The sequence below is a fragment of the Gymnoscopelus microlampas genome (assembly GCF_963454915.1).
Source record: "Gymnoscopelus microlampas genome assembly, chromosome: 8".
NCBI classification, from domain to species: domain Eukaryota; kingdom Metazoa; phylum Chordata; class Actinopteri; order Myctophiformes; family Myctophidae; genus Gymnoscopelus; species Gymnoscopelus microlampas.
The window spans coordinates 18,871,195-18,896,710 of NC_139945.1; the positions used below are offsets into that span (position 1 = coordinate 18,871,195).

At 41.1% G+C, this 25,516-nt stretch overlaps 1 protein-coding gene across 1 annotated transcript; it reads right to left on the reverse strand.

Moving 5' to 3' along the window:
• Nucleotides 1-2,786: 2,786 nt before the first annotated feature.
• Nucleotides 2,787-25,222, reverse strand: st14a (ST14 transmembrane serine protease matriptase a). The gene is made up of 19 exons (XM_084065248.1): nucleotides 24,881-25,222; nucleotides 18,774-18,933; nucleotides 17,348-17,478; nucleotides 17,159-17,229; nucleotides 16,681-16,847; nucleotides 16,161-16,196; nucleotides 14,395-14,629; nucleotides 13,296-13,438; nucleotides 13,033-13,136; nucleotides 12,225-12,337; nucleotides 11,739-11,875; nucleotides 10,855-10,959; nucleotides 9,947-10,054; nucleotides 9,293-9,412; nucleotides 7,974-8,099; nucleotides 7,357-7,540; nucleotides 6,619-6,890; nucleotides 5,776-5,912; nucleotides 2,787-4,417 (listed from the first exon to the last, which is right to left on the reverse strand). Exons 1-19 carry the CDS (start codon nucleotides 24,929-24,931, stop codon nucleotides 4,256-4,258), a joined length of 2,562 nt encoding a protein of 853 aa, XP_083921374.1. The 5' UTR covers nucleotides 24,932-25,222; the 3' UTR covers nucleotides 2,787-4,255.
• Nucleotides 25,223-25,516: the final 294 nt, after the last annotated feature.

Sequence of the window (25,516 nt, forward strand, 5' to 3'; positions counted from 1 at the left end):
TCACAACATTACAGTCGGCCATGTTGTTCCTACGTCATCGCCGACCACCGCCCAACGAGACCCAAGTGAGGTCAGACAACACACTCCATATTTGGGCATAGCACCATTGGGAACATCTCCTATTATGGCTTTATATATTATAGAGACCAACAAACACAAAGCACCGCGCCGTGCAGAATTACTACGCGCAGTCTGTAGGCCACTTCATACTGCTCAGCACACATCTGCCCCCTCGCAGCATAATTAATTGCGGCCAACACAAACTCACAACATTACAGTCGGCCATGTTGTTCCTTAGCGTCATCGCCGACCACCGCCCACCGAGACCCAAGTGAGGTCAGACAACACACTCCATATTTGGGCATAGCTCCATTGGGAACATCTCCTATTATGGCTTTATATAACCGCCCAACGAGACCCAAGTGAGGTCAGACAACACACTCCATATTTGGGCATAGCTCCATTGGGAACATCTCCTATTATGGCTTTATATATTATAGAGACCAACAAACACAAAGCCCCGCGCAGCGGCTAGGGGGGAGGGGCGCGCAGCGCCCCGACCCTCTAGTGTATATACATTTCTAAACCCAAAACCCCCCAAAAAAACCTGCCACTGTGTGGGACTAAACACAAAAACAACATATCAATGTCACTAACAAGACACGCCACAACGTGCAGAATTACTACGCGCAGTCTGCAGGCCACTTCATACTGCTCAGCACACATCTGCCCCCTCGCAGCATAATTAATTGCGGCAAACACAAACTCACAACATTACAGTCGGCCATGTTGTTCCTTAGCGTCATCGCCGACCACCGCCCAACGAGACCCAAGTGAGGTCAGACAACACACTCCATATTTGGGCATAGCTCCATTGGGAACATCTCCTATTATGGCTTTATATATTATAGAGACCAACAAACACAAAGCACCGCGCAGCGGCTAGGGGGGAGGGGCGCGCAGCGCCCCGACCCTCTAGTATTCTACATTTGAATACTCCAGCTTGAAATACTGAAGACTGTATTATGCACACTGCACACATTATGTCTATACTTGCAAAAGCATGTGTTACTGCAGACATCATGGACTTAAATGTATTCAACTTTACTCTCTCTCAATTCTCAAAACAAAAACATAATATTAACCATGAATCTAATACAAGTAAAAAGTTATAAAACATTAGCAGCAGTAAGGACAGATTTTGGAAATGTAGAGGGGCAATTCTTTTTTTTCTCCTCTTGGTAATGACAAAAACAGGGATTTGAATTAAAGTAGTAAAACAATTATTGATTATATAGTATATATGTTGATATACTGTATTGATAAACAGTATTATATTCACAAGTTAAACAGATTCAGAGACCTATTACATAATTTTGTGCCAGAATCTAAAGCTTAATTATCTTCTTTTTTTTGTACCTTTCTGTACCTCTCATGTTCCAAACCCAATGCTGTTCAGTGTTTACACTGGAATTCCCCACCAGGGATCAATAAAATTATTTTATCTCATGCGGCTTAGCACTTCAGAAACCAATTTTATCAGTGAGTCTGTATCAGTTCTTGTATTGCTGTCCAACTCTCTGCATAAGAGCAGCTAAATGCTAGAAATATAAATACATATTTTAAGATTCATGTGCTGTCTTTCACAATGATCAGGTAAATATTTAGCTCAATGGAAACAAGTCCACAATACTTTTTTGGGTTATCCTTTTAGACCAAGTGTACTGTATATGACTGTACTCGTACTGTTTACATTTCTGTCTAATAAAGTATTCAATCAATCAATCAATCAAAGCTTCAGTTAGATAAGAAATGTACAAGAAATAGCTCAGCATGGTTCACTCTGGTTGGTGAAATTATTTTTAAAATTAGGCATATCCATTTATTGACTCTGTATAAATAATAGTCAGAAGAACCATGGCCACTGTCATCTTGTCTGCAGCCAGACACTCTTTGGTCTTTTGGGACAACTAAAACAAGCCAGTCCACTTCACCGGTAAGACAAGACAAGAAAGATAGAGAAACAATAAATGTGAAATAATCAGGACCTTTCCGAGGTCTAATGAGCTATGAGCAAAAAGACAAATTAAAACCAAGTGGTGCTTTAAGGTGCAGATTACAACATTTTCTTCTTTTGAATACTTGACTGTATTACGTGCACTTTCTGTACACAACATGAAAGCCTGCAAGAGCACTTGTTACTGAAGTCTACATGGTTGGTTGTACTACTCATACTGCATATTATTAAGACATACAAAATCTACGAAACCTAGGAACTGTATTCTCTAATACTATACGTATGATGGGATGTAACAATAAAGAATCATAAATAATTGAGGAACTCCTTGTATGTTTTTATTGTATAGGCTATCTATCTACGGTATATCTATCCATTCATCTCTAAAGGCCTATGCTATGGTGTCATTGTCACACTGTGTTTACTGTGACATTTTCATGTGTTTAGTCAATCTAAGAGCCCATCGGTTATCTTCATATAGTCCCAATTGTTCCCCACTAAGCTCATTGCACCATGTCCATCAACTCAGTGACCCAGAGGTGGACATGGTATGGTAAATTCAGAAATCTATTTACCAATGAAGCTCTGTGTCGGCCCTGTCACCCTGTCGGTTTTCTTAAATGACCAGCTCACTTTATGGTACATTATCGTGCTTATTACATGGATACTTATTAATAATCCTCTGGCGTCTGGCATTTTGTTTTATAATGCAATTTTGGGTGGGATGGCCGACTTGGAAGGATTTTTAATCTTATCAAAGCGGACAAAAAATATTTAAAAAATATTTTATTAGCTTACAAGCTTAGACTTCCATGTCGATGTAAACAGGCAGAACAGTGGTCTGTTATGCAGTGATAATAGACCACGTAATGCCTTGATTGACCAATCAGAATTAGTATTCAACGAAGCTATGTAATTATTTGCTTTCATGTTTTTCCCTGAGACCGGTCTCACTTTTGGAGACAACTTGCCTTTTCAGACTGTAGCATACTCATTGTAGATACACACTTATAAAGTCACTAGTTGTATGCTTTCTATTCACTTTTAAGAGTTTGTCTATAGACTATAGTCCATCACTAACTAGTACGAAAACATTAAAACAATGTCTGGCGAAAAAACATTTGATTACATCAAAACAGATAAGACTTGGTGGTACATTTATTTTAAAAATGTGCACTGTAAAAGATATATTTACACGATTTGAGGCAGTACAGTTCACCTGCTTTACAGCTAAATTCATTCGCTTTTAGTGCATAGGGATCACAATACAGTATGTTACAACAAAAATGATAAAAAACCGAAGCCAACTTTCACTCTGCATGTTTGGTTCTGATGTCAAGCCATTTCACATCCTGTTAAAATGAAATGCAAAACCTGGAGGAAAAACAAAAGCCTGACGTGTTTGTAAAAGTGAACACATCACATCACATCACCGATCACATCTTTGAATCCCTTCACGTCAAAGCTCTGTGCAGGATGCTAATCTGAACACGCGACATACCAAACCATAGGAGGTAAGACCAACCAACCGTAAGCTTGATTGTACAAATCAAGACAAAGGAAAAAAGCAATTCACATTAACGCGACTGAAAGAAGAATTGAGGAATTGTCAGACAAGGAGAGGGGGAAATATGTAGAGCAGTATGTGCGCGACATGTCCTTCATGCACATATGTAACATTATCAGTATCATTAAACCAAATATGTATATTTCATATGTGCTACTTTGTTGTGCTTGCATTCTTTAACCACTGTCAACCTGGCATGCCATTATAGAGGGAAAAAAAGCAGATATAGCAGCACGAAATAGCAGTTGTACAAGCTCCTTATGTGTGACGTGTCGCATGGCTTGTTGATCGGCTATTGTCTCTGTGCGACACAGTGGTAAGACAAAGCATAAAATAGGGCTCAAGTGGTTATTAAAGCATGCTGCAAAACAGAGACAGCTAAAGTCGCCAGAGCAAAAAAAATATTTACATTTCAATATTAAAACAAAAAACCCACAATGTCTCCACACCTTAAAATTGCATTGGACGTAAAAAAAATGTTGCGAATGCAAACAGTCCGTCATCCAATGCAGGAGTGATGCTGAGACTGTGATGCTGAGACCGTGCTGTGGTGACGGCTGCAGGGGAGCAGTCCTGGAATGTTATGACAGTTCGTGCTGCTACTTTGCCCGTCATCCGATGTTCGCTGCTGTCATTCTGTGTCATTTTGTTAGGCTGTTTCCCTCCATAGCCTACACGCCCGTCTTTTCTTTGATCCAGCCGATGAATTTGGTGACTTTTGAGTAGATGCCCGGCTTGTTTCGTCGGGCGCAGCCGTCACCCCAGCTCACCACTCCAGCCAGGAACATACGACCCCCGGAGGATGGGCTGGACAGAGGACCACCAGAATCTCCCTGATAGAAACAAACACACACACACACACACACACACACACACAGTTCATTCATTTGCTCACAGGGTGTTGGCAAGTATATAAATGTACATATAGACACCACAGTGGCCACTGCTGTTCACTGGAGCGGCATCAGTCCTAATACATGTATGTCTACTCTAGAAGTGAAGTAGGAGGTCTCTCCACAATTAAAATCATCACAACTCCTTGCATTTTCAACCCATTTTCAAGTGATTAGGGTTGTTACAAATGCCATGATGTGGGCGCCCGCTGGCCTAGCGGTCCAGGCGCATACCACATAAGCTGGTAATCCAGCTTGACAGCGTGTCGCGGGTTCGACTCCCGTTCCCGACGACCTTTGCTATGTGTGCTATGTGTCACCCCCCCATCTCTCTCCCCATTTCCTGTCCGCCTACTGTCCTGTCAAATAAAAGGCATAAAAGCCCCCAAAAATGCCATGATGTGAACATGACAAATGTCATGTTATATAACACAGGATACTTGGTTAAATGAAAAATGTAATAGGTTTTTCATACCAAAACACCTCATCTTACTTGGATAGTAATGGTTGTGTACAACTTGTTTTGGAGTTTTCAACACCCTCTGGTGGACAGATTTGTGACATATAGCGTTGTGGCTATATGCATAATATACACTGTAGGTGGCTCAAATTATAAATTGGAACTTACACAGACACACTCACAATGACACTTAGATTGTGTGCATTACCTTAAAACGTGTGTTTGTGCTGCAGCTGTCTATTATTCCATGTTTTGTAAATGTGTTTGTAAAGCCTGATTTACACTTCATCGTACGATGGTGTTGCATGGCAAAAGTAGACGATCTAAGTTCACAATGCGTTGTGACACGTTGTGAGCTTGTCGAACGTCAATTTTTGCTATGCGACACCGAAGCACGATTATGCCTGTGGCAATTATTACACATTATTCGCCTAATCGCAATTATTTGAGATAATCGCAAATAATTTGCATAATCGTCATAATCGTTTCCATGTTGAAAAATATTCATACATTTGAAACATTTTCCAAAAATAGCAGAAATAGCTGATCTACAAGCTTATAATGTGTGACTTTGTAACGCGTTGTAAGCTTTTAGCTATTTCCGCTATTTTTCTATTTATTTATTTATTTGTCATATCTGCCATGTGCAATTATTTATTACGAAGCCTCAAAGGCAAAACAGAAATTGTATTTGTATTCATATGTTCAATGCAAAAAAAACTATAAAATCGCTAATCGCAATTATTTGTGTGACAATGAATCGTCAACTTAAATGTTGTAATGGTGACAGCCCTATTGGCGAGACAGCGTATAACTGAAGCGTAAACAGTTTTTCTACCTGACAGGCGTCCACTCCTCCACTCAGCACTCCAGCACACAGCATCCGAGAAGTGATCTGACCGTTCATCAGGCGGTCACACACCGTGCTGTTGATGATGCGGACCTGTGCTTTCTGCAGCACTACCGCTGCGTATCCTGCATAGTGCACACACGCACGCACACACATTAGAATACATGGTATCTCATGTAGACAGTACAACAGAGTGGTCTCAAATTCAACCACCGACCCACACCCACACAGCAGCATCATTAACACCTACTGTTCAACACTTGAACGTGGTGTAATTCAACTACAATGTATTTAATTGCACTTCTACCAATTTAGTCGTTATGCCAAAATCAATTCTCCATGTACAGTATATTAATCCTTTGTCACGCGGGTGAGTTCCACATCCACTGAACAGGCACCCTGACCAAACTGTAGGAGTCGCTCTAGTGCAGGGGACAGGGTTTACAAACTTTATCAGCTCGAGACCCAAAAGTTAAATTGGTGTCTCCCCGGAACCCACATTTACTAAAATATGTTATGAATGAATCACTTAAAAGGGATATTTCACTTTCAAACATGTTTGGGTTATTTTATCGTCTACTCAGGCTTTTGTGAGCACCCCGGACAGTTTTTACGTTGCATGAGTCAGTATTTAGATATTTGATATTCATTTTATCAGACCCCTTCCCCTTCCTATACAAACCCATCGTAACTTCAAACTCCATTTTAACCATGATGGATTCATCGAAAACACCCGTTCTTGGTTCTGGTGATTGATATTGTCCTTCTAAAACGTGAGGGGGAAATGAAAAAAAAAATCGATGAAAGAGTGACTTGACTAGATCAACTCACCGCCCTCGCGAGTGGCGCCCCAGCCGGTGATCCACACGTTTTGGGCGACGGGGAAGACGTGCTGTGGCGAGGGCATGCAGATGGGCCTGATGTAGTCACTGTAGGTGACTGGGCTGACCAGCTCCATCAGCGCGATGTCGTTGTCGTAGGTGTAGGCGTTGTAGTACGGGTGGGGGATGACCTGCTTGAGTTTCCTCTTCACCACGTGTTGACTGTTGCTCTTCTGGATGTGAAGACCCAGGAATGCCTCCCACGTGCCTGGCTGGGCGAACCTGGAGAAGACATGGCACAGGGATTTATCTATGCCTTTATCCAGCTCGGATAAATTCCTAAAGTCTATCTGCATTGAAGGAAATGTGACTATTCATTAGTCTTGTATCTGTAAGCATCATACATATATATATATACATATACATATACATATACATACATATATATATATATATATATATATATATATATATATATATATATATATATATATATATATATATATATATATATACATATATATATATACATATATATATATATATATATATATATATATATATATATATATATATATATATATATATATATATATATATATATATATATATATATATACATATATATACATATCAATTTGGGGGTCCTTGACACAAAAAAGTTTGAGAACCAACTGATTTAGAAGGCATTTGTAGAATCAGCCTCAGTGGTTCTCAAAAATAGCAGATGTGCTCACGGTCAACCCACTTGTTTTGGCTGTCGTCTTGCACGCAGTGCGCTGCGGTGACCAGCCAGGTGGGGCTGATGATGGAGGCTCCGCACACGTGGCCGTAGCGTTGGGTTTGCAGGCTGACCTGCCAGGGAAACTCGCCTTCCTCCGCGTCCTGACCGCCCACGATGCGTGACGTCTTGAACTTGCTCCTCCCGCAATCTGAAATGAGACGCCATCCTCAAATGTCAAATGAAAACAAACGGCAGCGTAACCGACTCAACAGCTGAATATGAGCGAAGATTAAATCATATCATCGCGGACACCATGTACAATGTCCAAAACCGTTACTTTTCAGGAAATGGAAAAAAGAACCAATGGATCCAATGTAGTTGTTTAGTCACAAGGGCTTCTGCCCGACAGCAATGATAGACATGCGATAGTGGGGGTCAACTTTCACAGGGGAAGCAATGGAGAGATATTTTGCACAACAGACTCGGGAACAATGTGTAATTGACCATGTACACGGTCCACAGTACCATTCCTTAGAGTCTGTATATTTACCTTTTTAATCTCTGGGACCTAAATCTTTCATACTCTGATAGTTAAATGTCAATTCAAACCCAACGGTGAGAAACGGTGTAGTATAACGTACCACAGTTGGCCTCGTCGGAGCCGTCCTCACAGTCTTCAGTGCCGTCACACTCAGGGTTCTCCTTGTTGATACACTTGTTGTTTTTACATTTGTATGTGATGTCAGTGCATGTGATGCCCTTTGCCGCTGGGGAGACGAGGGAGAGACAGCGATCAATCCCCAGATCCATGAATCACATGCTGGCCCAAAAGAAAATGCTGGTGCCTATTGTTTTCCCCACAATACCTTGCTGCATTTAAACCTGTTGTACCTTTGGATTTTCAGCTAATGAAGTGTGTTTATACATCAAATGTATTATTATTAATTATATCATTACTGTGTTTAACCACTTATAACCTGGCGTCCCTATTTTGGGCATGTCATTATATAGCTTGAGGAACCTAATAGACAGGGGTGCACATAACTGGTGCACAGCTGCGCATGCGTCGGCAAAATAAATTCTGCGCGGCACATCAGACGACGCGAGGCGCTTTTGCGTACCAACAGCTGGGACAGGAATTTCCAAGCTTTTATTTTTTAGCAAAACTAAAGACTAAAAGCCTCGAGATCGAGGCTAGGAATTTACGTCCTGAAGCCACACTCACACATGCACGGTGATGCACGCCCATACACAATACACACCCATGGGGCGGAGGTGGAGGGGACGCATGCTGCAGTGCACGTGATTGTGTGAGTGTGGCCTCGAATCCTGACACAGTCAGTCGCGCGACTCGCAAGCAGCAAGCTGCTGGCTGTGTTGCAGGCACTCGTCACCGATGATGAACGCACCGTGATGGTGCAAAATATGCCGTGAACGTCCCAATCTGGCGGATAAAAGCAGCGCAGCACAGGGCACCAACCTTGGGGAGGGCACCAAACGGCGAGAAGAAACGGCGAAAACCGGCGGAATGTAGGCGCTACAACATTGAAACGCACCGGTGAAGCGTCCGTTTTTCTCGCGCATCACCCCCCACCCCGTTGACAAAACGGGGCCCGGGGTGCACCGAACCCCCCCCCCCCCCCCCCATTGACAAAACAGCGCCGGGGGGCACTGGACCTTTGATTTATCATTTATTTGGTGCGCACCAAGTATCTCCAGGTGCTCTTCTGAGAACTGGACCAAAAAAGTTATGTGTACCCCATGGCCACCATGCTCTTTTCTGTTGCCCTATTACTTTCAATTGTGTCCACATGCCCTATAGGGCATAGTAGTGGCAGCCATTTTGTGGTGCCACAGAAGAAAACAATACATTTTTCCAATAGAGATTTCCGTAAATATATTTACTAATTATTTTGAGCCTGGTTTAATTCTACACAGTGCAGGCGGAGAGAACACTCACCTGTAGTGCAGTCTATCTCATCAGTGGCGTCCCCGCAGTCATCACGGCCATCGCAGCGCTTCTTCGAAGACACGCACTTGTTGTTCTTGCACGCCACCTCTCCAGGCTTGCACGACGTACCTAGAGAAACAAACCAGAAGACAAAAAAAAAGAGAAAAGGAATAGGTGTGTGAGCCTTCCTGTCTGTGTTGTGATTCTGTCATCTTAACCCACATGAACCCTATTCTGGGGCCAATATTAGCTGAAAATAGCAGGTCCACTAGCCTAGTATAGACCCCTGTCTGACTCGGATCAGGGGTTGATTTATTGATTTCCCCCGGCTGGTTGGGCAGGACTCGGCTTGTGCTTAGCTGAGATGGTTAGAAGAGAGCAATCGTTTTCCTCCATGTGATAAAGTATTCCGTCTAGCAAGGCTTACCAAAATCATGGCAACACACAAGGCCATTGGCTGCTCGCCGAGGGCACTTGCTTGCCTAGCAGCTCATTCAGGGGGGGGGCGGCTTGCAATCCTCAAGCCTGCGCTGTCGCCGCACCAGCCTTGATGTAAACAAAAACAAGCGCTCCTCTTCCCCAAACCTCCTGGGGAAAACAATGTAGCCTCTGGTCTAAGTATACAACTAAGTACATAAGGTTTAAGTGGTTAAAGGGTCTTACCGCAGTTCTCTTCGTCTGTGCTGTCACCACAGTCATTGACTCCGTCACACTGCCAGAACATGGGCTTGCACAGTCCGTTCTTACACTGGATGTCAGACGACTTGCAATCTGGAAACACAATATACTGTATGTATGTATGTATGTATGTATGTGCATATGCATATATATATATATATATATATATATATACACACACCGTATTTTCCGCACTATAAGGCGCACCGTCAGTGCGCCTTATAGTGCGGATGCGCCTTATATATGTATCAATATTGGTTCCCTTGGTTTCCGCACTATAAGGCGCACCGTCAGTGCGCCTTATAGTGCGGATGCGCCCTATATATGAAAATAATACATTTATTGAAGGTGCGCCTTATACTCATATGCGCCTTATAGTGCGGAAAATACGGTATATATATATATATATATATATATATATATATATATATATATATATATATATATATATATATACACACACACACAGACTAGTGTACATGTACAAATAATAATATGTATTTCTATAGCATCTTTTCATGCATAGCAGAAGCTTGTAGTGCTTTTCAAAGCAGTTAAGCAAGCTACATTCCGTAAGTTGTCCTGTCTGACTGTTAAGGTAATTGCAACTTTAACACCCGGGATTCAAACCGTGTGGGACAGTTTACGTATATCCCTCATCCAAGAGGCAATCCTCTCTTGGCCAAGGGAGATAGATGCACTAGTTTTGTATTAACATAACTATACCATACAGATAGATTAGCATCATGTTTTGATCATTACAATAAGTCCCTGATTGCAGCTTAAATAAGATAAACATTAGCATTATTTAGAAAGGCTATGTAAAGAACAGTTAGCATAACAGCGGTCATGTGTTTTCAAACAAAACAAAGCTGTTGGGACTTTGCACTTACTGCATTTCAGCTCGTCACTCATGTCTCCGCAGTCATTCCAGCCGTCACACTTGAGGATCAGCTTAATGCAGCGCTTGTTCTTGCACTGGAACTGCTTTGGGCAAGCTGTAGAGAGAGAGGTCAGTGCAGTTCAACTGAACTGAGTCGCTGAGCAAGGCTTTTTGTTTTGAGCTTAACGCTAGGAAGGTTGACTGAGCACCGACACCACTACACTTTTCAACAACGAATATTAACCACATTAACCCTGGTGTACCTAGTTTGGGCATGGCATTATAGGTGTTTGTAAAACGTTGACAGAAAAAGACAAAAATTCTAATAATGATGCAATGTGCTGTGAGCTTGTAGATCACTCATCGTCGTATGACAAAGTTTATAGGACTTAAAGGACGACTTCACCCATTTTAAACCCATCTTCATATAATTGGTCCTCACTAATGCTCATGATAAAATGGAACAATTTTTTTCCTACTTGGTCTGTGTCTCATAGGAGGGCTGTGGACACTTCAGAAAACCGCCTACCAGTGACATCATCGTTGTCCAGGAATAGAAAGCCTGCAGTTTCTACTAGATTGGTGCATCGATGATGTCACTGGTAGGCGGAATTCTGAACTGTGTACAGCCCTCCTCTGAGACACAGCGCGTAGACAAAAATGGCACCATATTATATGAAGATAGGTTGAAAGTCGTGAAAACAAAAAAACAGTCTCACTAAGTCAGTCAAGTGTTATGTCTCTAAACTGACCAAACAGAGTATTGCGTGGCATGGGGTGGAGTGTTGTGATGATTTGAAATGACATAAATGGCTCCAAAGAAACCATCATTATCACCATTCACCACTAGTACCATTATCACAATAGAAAAGTGACAGGGTTTCCCACACTTACGGTCCTTGGAGTCGATGGCCTCATAGCTGGCGTTGAAGCCTCGGTCCACAAAGGATGCATCCGAGTAGAACAGCACGCTGATCTCGTTTGTGTCACTGGTCTCTGTCACCGTACCATCTGGCTGCTCCCCGCACACCCTAAGGACACAAACACCCAGAAACATGTTAAAAGGTGTTTATATGATATTTCTTGATTAAAACAAAACACTTATTGTTAAAATGTTAAGCTCAATAATATTCAGATAATGTTGAATTGTCATCCAGTCAGGAGAGAGAATCCCCAAGGCTTTATAAGTTTCATCACTTCCAATTTAACTTGTTTATCCCTGTATAATCCTGTATAAGCAACTTCTCTCTGATTGATTGGATGAAATTGGTATCCCGACCTGAAAAAATATTTTCTTTTTTGATTTTGATATGCAGTGAAATGATATCCCACTTTAAAGCAGATCACGTTCGACGCATCTGCTTACGGATATGGACTGACCTCTTCCCTTTAATCTCCACGTAGTCCTTGACACAAGTGGCACTGTTGGCTTGTCCTGGCTCAGACAAGAGGAACTTGTTGAACGTCACTTTCACCGATTTACCTTTAGGGACCTCAAGGGAGAAACACATATGGAGACTTAGGCCACGTTTACACGGTCTTATACAGAAAGTAAGTAAAAACAGAAAACGGCAAAGTGCCGTTGGGTTCTAACTTTTTATTCTGCGTTTACATGGAGACGCAACAGTGATTGAAAACCCTGTAGTGTGCACGCCAGGTGGCTAGGTGGCACGCTGCCAGATAGAGCATGCGTAGTGCCACTTTCGTTCTACTTCCTATCACAGCTGTTTGTTTACACAATGTAATTGCTGTGTTATGCGGTTTCTCCCGTATTGCCCGTTTACATGGAGACACGAGGCGGAGCGAAAATGCCTCTGCCGTCTTAACGGAAGGCACATCTGATATTTTATTTTGCCGTTTTCTCTAGAGACCATTGTCGTCTAAACGGGGCCTTAATGACATGGAAATGAACCAACCTATATTGGTTTGACGTCATTGTTTAGGATTTTAGGGTTTAGTCACATAAATTAAAGTACACACACACACACACACACACACAAACACAAACAGTTATGGGCATTCGAATAGGGCATCAAATAAAATGTGCAAATAAAACCAAACTTTACATCAATGTTCTGTTGTGGTGACGTGTCAAAACATCTAAAGAGCAGCACAAGACAGCATGATAACAGGCATAGCAGTGGTATTGTACATGTGTAGTATGGTGATCACAGTGCCAACATCTCACCTTGATAGTCCATTGACAGAACGTTTTGGGCGGATAGTAATTTGGGAAGTTGGGAGATGTGAAAGTACCCTTTTCTCCTGTCAGCTGGCCCCCACATGACATCTCTGAAACAATGACAGAAGAAAAAAGTCAAGTTGGGATGAAATATTTCTTTAAACACTTTGTAGGTTCCCTGACTACATAAAAGCAGAAAATGTGTAAAATGTAACAAAAATAATAATAAAGTCATTCAATAAATAAGGAGAGACGAGCTTAAGTCTAACCTTTACTCCCTCGTGGAATCTGTGAGACTTCAGCCTGGAAGCCGGGGTAGTTGGTGGTATTATCTGTCACCAACGTCACCAACATGACATTACTGGACGACAGGAAGGTGAGGGGCGCCAGGGGGGAGAAGTAGCCACATATCCTGTTGAAAGGACCACCAATCATTGCATTGTAACATCTCATCTTATATGTTGTTATATGAAATACTTTCTATTTTATATGTTGTTCCTCCTATCTTATGCTTTGTCATGTTGGACAGTTCTCCGGGTAGCCATGACCTTAGTACAGAATCAATCTAAATGTATCTAATCTGACCAGCAGAGGGCATAGAATACAAGAGAACCTCCTTTCTATACTTCTGCTGCAAAATTCACACTTGTTTTGGAATTGTACCCACACTAACAATCTTTGGAAGGATGTATCTCGGTATGTTGTTGATAATGGTGACTCTGATTATGTTTAACTACTTGTTTATTATTTTTTAGGTGAGAACCCTTTATAAGCCCTTTATGGGTTTCTTTTTCTCACCTGCACTTATTTCTGTATTGTTTTTAATAATGTTACCTTTGTAATGTTTATTATTGTGCGAATAAATAAATCAAAAATTAAATCAAAAAAGATTTTTGTCTTTACTGGCAAATTGTACTGTTTAACTTCAACAATAATGAAAAGAACAATTAGGTACACATCATTAATTTGATAATTATTCCAGCTACATTTCAAATACATAAATCCAAATTTAGTCATTCTAACCCTTCTTTTATTGTGCCTGAATTTGTTGCCAAGCAGTAGATCAAAAACAATAAGAAAGCTGCAAGAACTGTCCTTTTGTGTTCACTTTCCTAGCTGATCTTGTAACGTTTGAATCAATGACTTCTTGTTTGTATTGTATGTCATGACCGTAATCATTAAATATTTGTGGGAAAAAAAGAAAAGAATATCACACTTAATAAATCCATAAAGATGCACTGTACTGGGTGAGATGAGATACACAGGTCACGGCAAAGCACACAAGTGTTTAACATGCAAGAAAGCTAATGGTCTACTTGCTGTGGTGTGCAAGCGAAAAAGGCAGGGGGTAAAGTGCCAAAGACTCACTCGTCCATGACATTGTTCTCCATGGCCACCAGTGAGTCGTAGATTTTCACAAAGTCCTTCTTGCAGTCCTCCTCCAGGTTGAACGTGTCAAATTTCAGCTTGATAACGTGTCCGGGGTCCGCTCTCATCTGCCACTGGGTAAACGTGTCGGGTTCGTACGGTGTGTTGGGGAACCCCTGGGACTTGATTTTTCCTATGAAGTTATTCTGGGTGTGCTCTGTGAATCTGTACTGCCCTAGAGAGGAGAGAGGGACCACGCTGCATTATAAACAAAAAACAAGCTCTCCTCTTCCCCCAAACATCCTGGGGAAAAACAATATAGCCTCTGGACAACTAAGTATACAACTAGTGGTTAAAGCAGTGGTTCTCAAAGTACTGGGGTTCGGGGACCACCTCCAGGGTCCTTAGACGGGTTCCTATGGATCCCCCGCCAAATGATTGATAGTTAGGACCCAAAAGACTGTCTGTAACTCTGAGAGTGTGGTTCAACTGAGTTAGGACTTTACAGTGTAGATTGGGGTCCAAGAGATACAGATTGTATAAATGGGGGTTTGTGGCCTAATGCATAATTAAACTGGAAGTCCTTGATATTAAGACAGCTGAGGATCACTTATCTGGAGAGGACAAGCTATAATCAGCTTGATCGTTATTTTGTGAAATTGTGTGAAATGCATCATGGGAATTTTAGGAACACAGAGAAAAGAGAGACGGAAGGGGGGACTTTTCTCTGTCAATATGGATTGTATCAAAAATATCCATCTTCCTGTAGTCTATGACGCTGTCCCTTTAAGATCACTGTCACAGGGGCCACATCAGTCATTCATTAACTACAGGACTGAAACATGCGTCATGCCTGCTGGCCTGCGTCTCCCCTGCCTCTATCTCAGATTCCATGCCATCTTTCTTCCTGCAGACGTTGAGCTTTCCTACCATCTATACTGTATTTATTTTTACGCCGTCGTTCCTAGAAGATGAGCGGTCTAGAAGAGTCTGTGTGTGTGTGTGTCCACAGCTAATCTCTCAAAACAGTGGGCCCATCAAATTTCTTGTACACACTACCAGCAGGCCACGGAAGGAAGCCCCTGAATATTTTTCAGATAATCTACTGTTTATATTTTTCTGTGAATATTTTTCAGATAATGTGAATATTCTTCTTTCTATGAACATAACCCCGCCGTTATGAGACCCTGTCTTTTGTTTTATTCAGATATATACAGGGGAGAGAGACAGCTAAGGTGGGAAAGAGAGGGGGATGACAGGTAGTAAAATGCCTCGGGTCAGATTTGAACCAGGGGCAGCTGCAAGAAGGACTGTGGCCTTATTTATATGGTGTATGCTCTTACTCAGTAATCCACCCGTTACCGCCCACCCTACAATCTTAACTTTCCCACTGTCTCCGCTACATCGATTCCCTCTCAGCTTCCTTAAAACCTGTCCGAGATTTTCGCCATGTTTTTTTCCCCCCTCACTGGGCTAATGTTGGGTCTGTAAACACTTGAATGCATAACTTCTGCCTGAAGCATTCTTGCGTGTAAATGCCACCATTGTTGTTCTGAACCTGTACTGTAAACACAAATCCACACTGTGAATGTATGTCAAATACTTTTCTTCCTGGTTAACACCCTAGTCTTTCTATTGAAGTTGAATCATGTCAAAGCATTTATAAACTTCTGTGTTCACCTGTATGAGTTCTGAATTAAATAATGCGTAAATAATATATTTCTTAAGAAAGAGAAGGATGTAATATGTAAAAGCAGAAAACTCACTGGCAAACTTGACTGAGAACAATCTGGAGTCCAGTTCTGCAAAATAAAAACAACCCCAGAAAGCATTAATTAAATATAGGTCAATAGCATTACTGTATCGGGCAAAAATACATATTCTGATCTTGTGCGATATCATGAACCATCCAGATCAAGCAGGTCATCTGGGAAATGTCTGCTTTCTGTCCCTAAATTAAAAAATAAACGCCATATCTGGAACAAACTCCCAGACAACTACAGGTCTGCTGCCACTCTTATTTCTTTTAAAACACAACTAAAGACCCTTCTGTTTGCCGCTGCCATTCATTGAGTCATTTTCTTTCTCTTCTGTACTGTAATTGCATTTTATTTTTTACTTATTTTCTTTCATGCATCCTAACGTCATTGTATAATTGTGTTTCCTTTGCTTTATGTTCTGTGCAAAGCACATTGAATTACCTACTATATTTGATACCCAATAACAAGCCGTAGGTTATGACTGTGAATATGGATAAGAAATTGGCAGCTTGGCCTACAGTCTTACTTGAGGAGGTGACCTCTTCCAGTTGGAGAGAGTTGGACGGTCTTTTGCTCGAGCGCTGTTCTTTTTCTACTAGCTTGTCCATGTTGGTCATGGCGCTGTCCACCGCTGCTTCTTGACCTTTAGGTACACTGAACTCAGACAGGTAGTAGGCAATCACACTCCCTTCACTAGGGACATCAAAGGAGATGGAAAGTCAGCCATAAGCCCCATTTATACTTTGTTGTAGGCACTGTAATGTCTTTTTGAAACTTAATTATAAAACTATTACATATTCTGATTTGATTAACTATAACTGACAGTTGGGTAGAAAATAAAAATTACATTTTGCTGCATATCTTCACTTAATTTACCGAAAACATATTTTTGGGAATGATACGTTCACAGAAGCTTAAATAGCAAACTACTGCCATCAGTCAATGTTTTTCTAAACTATCAGCACTGATTGGTTAATTGGTGCATCCTTAAATCACTTTCATACCTGAAAGCTTGAACAGTAGAGCCGACATAACATTTGGACAGCTGTGGTGTCTTGGAGTAGATGGCCTTAAGCTAAGAAAGACAGATGAAAACACAACAGATTATGAATGAACATTCATTAAACTGTTGTTACAGGGATCATCATGAATCTGAAGTTTCATTTGTGAGCGGGACAGACAAGTGGTCTTACCTGTGTGACCACCTGGCGAGCCAGGGCTTTGAACTCTTCGCTGTCTGGGTTCTCATAGTCATTCACAAACACCTGGTTGGTTATCCTCATGGAACCGCTGTACATCTTCTTCACACGTACGTCTTTACGGACTAGAATGGTTACAAAAGGCACACAGCACACATGTTATGTTACACTAGAAACATGGTGTTCTGAGTTCTGGTGTTCTGGGTTTCAACTGACTAATCACAGACTCATACACCTAGGCAGACACCACGTGAAGACTGAAGTTTTTAGCATGGAGAATAGTAAAGGATAGCAGACAGAATGAATCGGTTTGCAGGAAAGTACCCATGATGCATTGCATAACAGCCAGAGATGGATGGGTTTAGGCATTAGTTTGTGGTTTAATTAAGTAATGGATCTGGAGCCCCAGAACCAGATATGACAACCCATTAACCATCTTAGTCCATGAGCCAGAGCCCCAAAATTGAGCAATGATTATCGAAAGAGTGGGCAAAACCATACCTATATTAAATTGTTTATAGGGTCAATAGGAGTAAATAAATATATGATAACCTTTACACAGTAGCAGCTTTTTCATATTCATCACACATTTTGTTATTTTCCCCATACGTACACGTACATGACACAAATAGTTATCATAATGAAACTTCCCCAGTTGATAACTTACATGAAGACAATGCTTTATCGTATTACAAGTTTTCTGAAATTGTATATTTAAATATGCAAATTAGGCATTTAGTCCATGAGCCAGAGCCCCAAAATTGAGCCAGATATTGAATATTCCCTCGTTAAAAACCTTTGACTCCAACATCTTAACAAAATGAAATAAGAATGTTGACTCTGGCTTTGTCCAATGTTCCTTGATTCTGGAAAGTTATGCAAATGCAGGCTTATTTTCTAATGCATAATTTGCATATTCAAATATACATTTCAGAAAACTTGTAATACGATAAATCATTGTCGTCATAAGTAATCAACTGGGGAAGTTTCATTATGATAACTATTTTTTAAATGTTGTCATTTTTTCCCCTGTCATGTACGTATGGGGAAAATAACAAAATGTGTGATGAATATGAAAAAGCTGCTCCTGTGGAAAGGTTATCATATATTTATTTACTTATATTGACCCTATAAACAATTTAATATAGGTATGGTTTTGCCCACTCTTTCGATAATGAAATCTTGTCTGGCTCATGGACTATCTGGTAGGGTAGGAAACTAGCAGTAGTATCTGATCCCAAAACCACAGAGTTAAGAACCACGGCTACAAGGCCATGTATGTTATCTTAGCTGAAGGAACAGTCGCAACAGAGCAAAGAAAAATATTTACATATCCTTTGTTATTCTCTAAAGTAATTGTTCCTGTGAAGAGGGCGTTAGAAATCAGACTGACTCTTCACTAGGGGGGAGGACTACTCACAGTGGAAATGCCAGACCAACAGGCCAGTCATAAGTGCAACAACGGCGGCAAAAATCACGATGCCGATGACAGCCCCGACCCTGCCAGGACCCTTCTTCTTCTCCAGCTTCTTGGTGTCTGATGCTGGCAGGAACTGGACAGAGGTGTCCCAGTCCATGTCCTGGAAGAGACACAAAAACCATGACTAGGGTTGGACTCCTCTGCCATTTTTCTGTATATCAACCCAAGAAAGTAAGCACCGGCAGCAACTGGTGTCAAGACATAGGGTCTAGACGAAGATACACAAATTACAAGGCGGTGTTCGGTGGTGGAGCTGCTCTATACAAAAATAATCCAGGTGGCATTGTCAAACTGGCTGCTTGGGGACATGTCGAATAGTGTGGTGGTGACAGTCTATTCATTAAATGAATGTTTATAATCTATCAATTATTGTTTCACTTCACTTCACTTATTAAGAAGAACAAAAGTGCTTCACAAGAGCGATGATGTAACAAAGATATTCACTGAAAGAAATATGTTTTACATTATTAAATACAATACAACTTCCTGAGTTTCACTTTCACTTCTGCAGGTATTTCCAGGTTGTGTCTTGTGTGTGCTGTGACCAGAGCTGAAGAATAGATTATGTAAAGCCATCTTGCACATCACATATTATATTGCAATATTCAATCATGTAAAAAGGAAAAAAAAAACAGTTAAATAATTTGTAATAATTTTTCCACGTATGCACACCTATAGCTAATAACGGCATGGCCCTTGAACAGCACAAATGCATTCCTTTCCTGCAATATATCAAACAGCAACAGTGGCAACTAGGAACAATAATGTTTGTTTGCCTCTTAGAAATGCATTGCATTCGGTGGCAACTCAAAACAATGATCTTTGAAGACAGTATGGAAGGAATGCTTCTCTAACAATGTAGCTTTCTGTTAGATGAGATAAGTGATAGCAGGGGGGCATGTACTGTATGTGAGTGTGTATTTTAGGAATGTGCCACAAGGCTTTACTGACCTACAGTATATAACTATAGAACCTTGGTTTTAAACATCCATTAACATTTTTACATCTTTTTAACCTGTGGTTATGATGGGGATCACCATGCTATACTAGAAATGATAAAGGCAAAAATGCATCAAAAAACATTATAAAAATAAGGAATTTTAAAGCTAAGATGCATGTCCTTCCTGGGTATTAAACCCAGGTCTCTCCTGCATACTAGGAGACAATTTCTACTTGTGAGTCAAGCCGGCATTCTCGCTTGGTCAGAGGAGACATTAAGCTTTGAGCTTCAGGCAGTAATATCTGTCAAATAGTACTACCACGGGTCTAAATAGAAGAGCAGGGAAACAACACTAGATAAAAGTTGAACTGACGGTGAGTGACAACTGCAGCATGTAAACAATAACAGTGGAATGAATGTTTCGGGATCGGCAAGCATGACTCTCCAAAATGAAAAGAGACGGCTTCACTTCCCTTCTCTATCTGTCCATTATGGCTGGATTCTTTACGCAGGGTCCGTTCCGCACGACATGACTCACAGCTGTGTGCTTGTTTTGTGAGGTAACGAGGAGAGCGGGGGAGGGAGAGAGACGGAACAAAAAAGTTTCAGTTCTGACAATTCCTGTCAAACCTGCTGGAGGAGGCAACCCTCTGCTGCTGGTGTGGGCAGGAATCACAACAGGTTTCTGTATAGACTCTAGACTGCACGGCACGCACAAACACCCAACATATCACACACACGTCCAGGGCCGCTGCCAGTAATTCTGGGCCTCCTTTACCTCTTTCAACCTGGTGTCCTTATTTTGGGCATGTCATTCATTATCATTGTAAATGTCTTTTAGACAGATTAACTATGTGAAATTATTAGTCGAAAACGGACCATTTTGGCTATTGGGTCGCCCCATTAGAATTCTTCTTAATTACATTGTACATTTTATTCAAGTGACACATAAGACTGACTGGTTCATACACTCACAAGTCAGCCTCTAAACGTTTGGCTCAACTAGAGACCGAAGATAATCTCCCAGGTTTTGTTGCTAAAACTGGGTGGAAACATTAAAAGGGTAAAATAAAACTGCATTGCAAAATCAATCCAAAGTCTTTAGGGCGGTCGTTCATATTGTGGTGGTGGTGGTGGTGTCGGTAACATGCAGTAGTCGTAAGTTTGTTGCGGCGTGTTCTAAGTCAACTACTGTATCTTGCATTTAAAGGGTTATTTATAGTAGAATGATTGTCTGGCACCGCGAGACGAACTGGTTATGGGAACTCAGCTGTCCAGACGTTGCGGGGCCTCCATGTAACCACAATCACCCATGAAACATGATCACTATCCAGTATCCACTTTTCACCATTTTATGGTGGCCTTAATGTTATTGTAGATAGATACAATGCTCACTCACAAAGACACCCACCACGATTAATTGGGCCTTCAACAAATAATCCAGGTTTCACTCAGCCTAAATATCTACATTTACGTATTTGCTCACTCGGCAATGAATGATCTTGCTCTTGATCATGATCATGCTCAACGACCCATTTGACAGTTTGGAGCCGTTTCTGGGACTGAACCTGTGACCTCTTGTTTCTGAGGTATTCACTCTTACCACAAGGCCACCACAAGGCCACGCCAGCATTGATTCATTTGACCGGTGTGTGTTTTTGTGACATGTTCTGAGGTGGATCTCAAAAGTTCCTCTACATTGTTGCAGCGTAGAAATTCAGTAGTGCCTTCAGGACAGGCCCGCAGATAATGGCAATATAAACAACCCCTTCTGTTTTCGCTCTGCACAGTAAATACCTAACCCTTAAAATAGCTGATCTATAAGCTCACAATGTGTCACAAATTCGCAATGGCTAATTTAATTTAATGTTAGTCCCAGAATAGGGATGATAAGATTCAAGTTTTTTATAGACATGGCTCTGAAAGACAGGAATGAAATAAAATACAACCATGAGGGCTTCACCTCAACTGAACTATTAACCAGAAGTGAGCAGTCCATTTTCATTGTTATCTTATATCACCTTGGAAACTTATAACACAGAAATATAATTGCTTGAAGCAAGCTTTCAAATGAAATGGGTATCATCCTTCTACCATGAATAGTTCAGACATTATGTATATAACATTGTTTTAATCAATAACTGACATTTATGATATTGACTTCTGACCAGTGCCCACCAACCTGCACCATGTCAGACATTGAGTTAGAAGATACATTTTCACTGCCTAGTATCTTTCTTCTCTTTCTTTTTTTTAACCAGGTGAGTCCCATTGAGATATTTATCTCTTTTACAAGGGATCCCTGGCCAAGTACTGGAAGTAGCAAGCAGGAATTACAACATAAAATATAATAAAACACAAAGCCAAAACACAAATTACACATGACATATAAACTCAAGTAAAACAGTTGCACACCTCACTTCAGTATACAAAAGATTCAGACTTTAAAAGTCAGATTACAAAAGTAAACCTTTAAGAGCTGATGTGCTCCAGTTTAATGTCTTTCTGGAGCTGATTCCAGGACCATGATGGAACATAAGAACTAACAGCCATCCTCTAAAAATTCTGTAGTCATATTGCAGACACAGCGACATACATACAAATGTACAGACGGAGAGCCCCATTACAGAATTTTGCAATCTCTTCACGGCTCAACTTAAAACTCCAGCAGTCTGACTTGTAGCAGGGCAGGGTGTCATATCAGAATAACAGAAAAACTAGTCACTCTGCTGTCTTGTGTCATCAGTCTATTAGCACACATTAGGGCTGGGCAATTAACGGAAAATGTACCGACATTTAGAACCTGTCACGACTTAATCATACTCATGTCGGTTAATAGAATGATACTGCACTGTGCACAGGTTGTAAATACTCCTCCGTTTCATCCATGGGCCTTGGATCACTAGTCCCACCCTAGGCCGGGTGCAGTACGTTAGTCCGACAGCGCATTCCTCCGACAGCGCAGCGCTCCGACGTTTCAATACTAAACCCGAACCAAACCCGCACCCTAACCCTAACCGCACGCGGATGCCACATAGTCGGAGAAAAGGTCTGTCGGATTATCGCATGCCTCCCCCCTAGGCCTGTACTCCACCTGTGAATGACGATCAATATTTAAGCAGTCACTTACTCAATTACAACGCACATTTATTGCAAGATGTCGCGTGTAATATATACACAGTAAAATCCTCAGTGTTGTTATTTAACTCAGAAGACTGTATTAATGGAACCGGATGGACCTGTAACTCTGAAGAGAGAACAAAATGGTCCACTTGGTTCCATGTGTACACATGGAATTAACCTACTGAATATAGTTTGCTGTCTTTTTGCATGCTCTGACTGCAAGGCGCTGCAGCATAAAACCATGTCAGTGAGTCAACACTGATTGTGAGATCTATTTTTATCCCCACACTATGGGAGGGTGTGGACTGTTCTTCTTCTCATTGGGAGGATGGACTCTCGAGTCAACATGTCACAACACGGCGGCCGAACCTATTGGAATTTAGGCATTGGCAGTTGGTACCTCATTAGTTGACTGAACTGAACTCCTATGCAACTACACTATAGAGACATTGTAGAGTGGATTTGGTGCGGTGGCAGTCCAGCGTTATAATGACTGAAGTTGCAGTACTGTCAAAGTATAACATATAGGACCTAGCTGAACATCTACCGTACAACCATTTCTCGTTTCATTTTATACAGTACAGTACTATTCTTATTATCTTGTGTGTGTACTGTATTGTTGTTTCAGCACAGCATTGTGGACCATGTCACACCAACATGTCGCTGCTTGTACTTATATGTACAGTATGCTTGAGTGACAAATATACCCCAATTGATTCTTGATTCTATATATCATACAAGCTGAATCAAATGTGTGTGGTAGTACAGTACCCTCATTTATAAATGACTGTTTTGACTGTTTGAAAAGATTTTTGTATTTATTTGATATGCAAGTCTTTCGTGTTCAAATGACAGGACAAAAACGTTAGAGGCAGCAGAACAGGGCATCTCATATAGTAACTGCCAATCTTAACGATGTCAAGAAGCTATCACTGCTGTGCTGAAATAATTACATGGCAAAGATTTAGTATTTCTCAAAGTAGATCAATTTACTAGTCAATTTCATTCATTATTATAATGCATCCTTAGACAAACCAGTGTGCCAATAATAAGAGTTTTGTGCCAGAACTGGACTAAACTGCCATGAAGTAGTCTTCTAGAGCCTAGAAACTTAAGGCAATTAAGTACAATGACTGCCAAGGTTTTTGAAGTGGGTTGGATTGGAAACAGTAGCATGTTTGTCTTAAGTTACAGACCCTAACAGCACCCTTATGGGTCTGAAACTCAGAGAATGCACACATGTCCCATGTCCATTTTATAGTGAAGATTGGGGTCAGAGATAAAAATAGTATCAAATCAAATGGGGGGGTCCCCTAGTAGTGCATATCAAAGTGGCCTGGGGTCCTTGCTATAGCCTACTACTGCACCACACACACCAGAAAGAGACACAATAAAGGATAAATAAAACTAAATCCAAATCCCTCTCTTTAACACACAGCACACCAATAACCAGCGGCGTAAAGTAACTAAGTAAAATTTCAGCCATTTGAAAATAGCCGATCTACAAGCTCACATTGACGCATGTCAGCTTGTAGATCTGCAATTTTCAAAAATATATATATTTTTTTACATTTTATACATTTGAAAACTTGTGAAATGGCACATTCTGCACAATGAGTACTTTTGGTACTTATTTTATATTTATAAGTATATTTTGATGCCGATACTTTTGTACTTTTACTCAAGTAAATTTTGAATACCAGACTTTTATTTTTAACAGCGTACTTCTACATTGTGGTATTGGTACTTTTACTTAAGTACAAAATGTGAGTACTTCTTCCATCACTGCCTGCAGGGTCCTTGAAATTAAAAAGGTCGAGAATCACATGCACACCAGAAAGAGACACAGTAAAAGGATAAATAAAACTACACGCAAATCCCTCTCTTTAACACACATATACATATACACATACATATACATATACACACACACACACACACACACACACACACACACACACACACACACACACAAATAACTTACGGATCTGACAGACTTGGGAGTGTATCTCATGCCACTGTCCGTGTAGTCCATCTTGTTTAAAGAGTTACAACAAGTCTCTGGTTGTTTGTCTGAGTGTTTCTCCAACAAGGTGAACCTGTCGTGAGGCCTGGTGGTGGTGTCGTCAAACCACTAGAATAGATCCCTGTTTGTCTCCAACAACAACAAGTCTTGGGTAAAAACGGCAGGAAAAATATTGTTGTATTTTTACAAACTGCAACCAGAAAAGAGTATGTATATATATATAAAAACGCTCGTTCGCGGTGTGTCCTGCTCAGTTCCGTTCCTGTGGTCTGAACAGAACAGGGAAGTTTACCTGATGGGAGTTTTTCCGGGTGCTTGAGGTTTCAGCGGGGCGTGTCCATGCCTACCTGACGCACCAGGTGCATAGAGGTAGGTGTAGACTGGCCGAGATCCATTTGCTTTGTAGTTTGCATATCCGCTCCAGAGCGGATACGGAAATAGTCTGTTTGCGCTCATTTTTGTGTGCGAGCAAAGTTACCGGATATACAGGGCTCTGGTCCAGATCTGAGCACTGAACAGTAAACAGAAAACAGAAACCTGCTGGTTCCACTCCACTTCCTGGGATAATGAATGAGTCAAATACTATTTTACTGT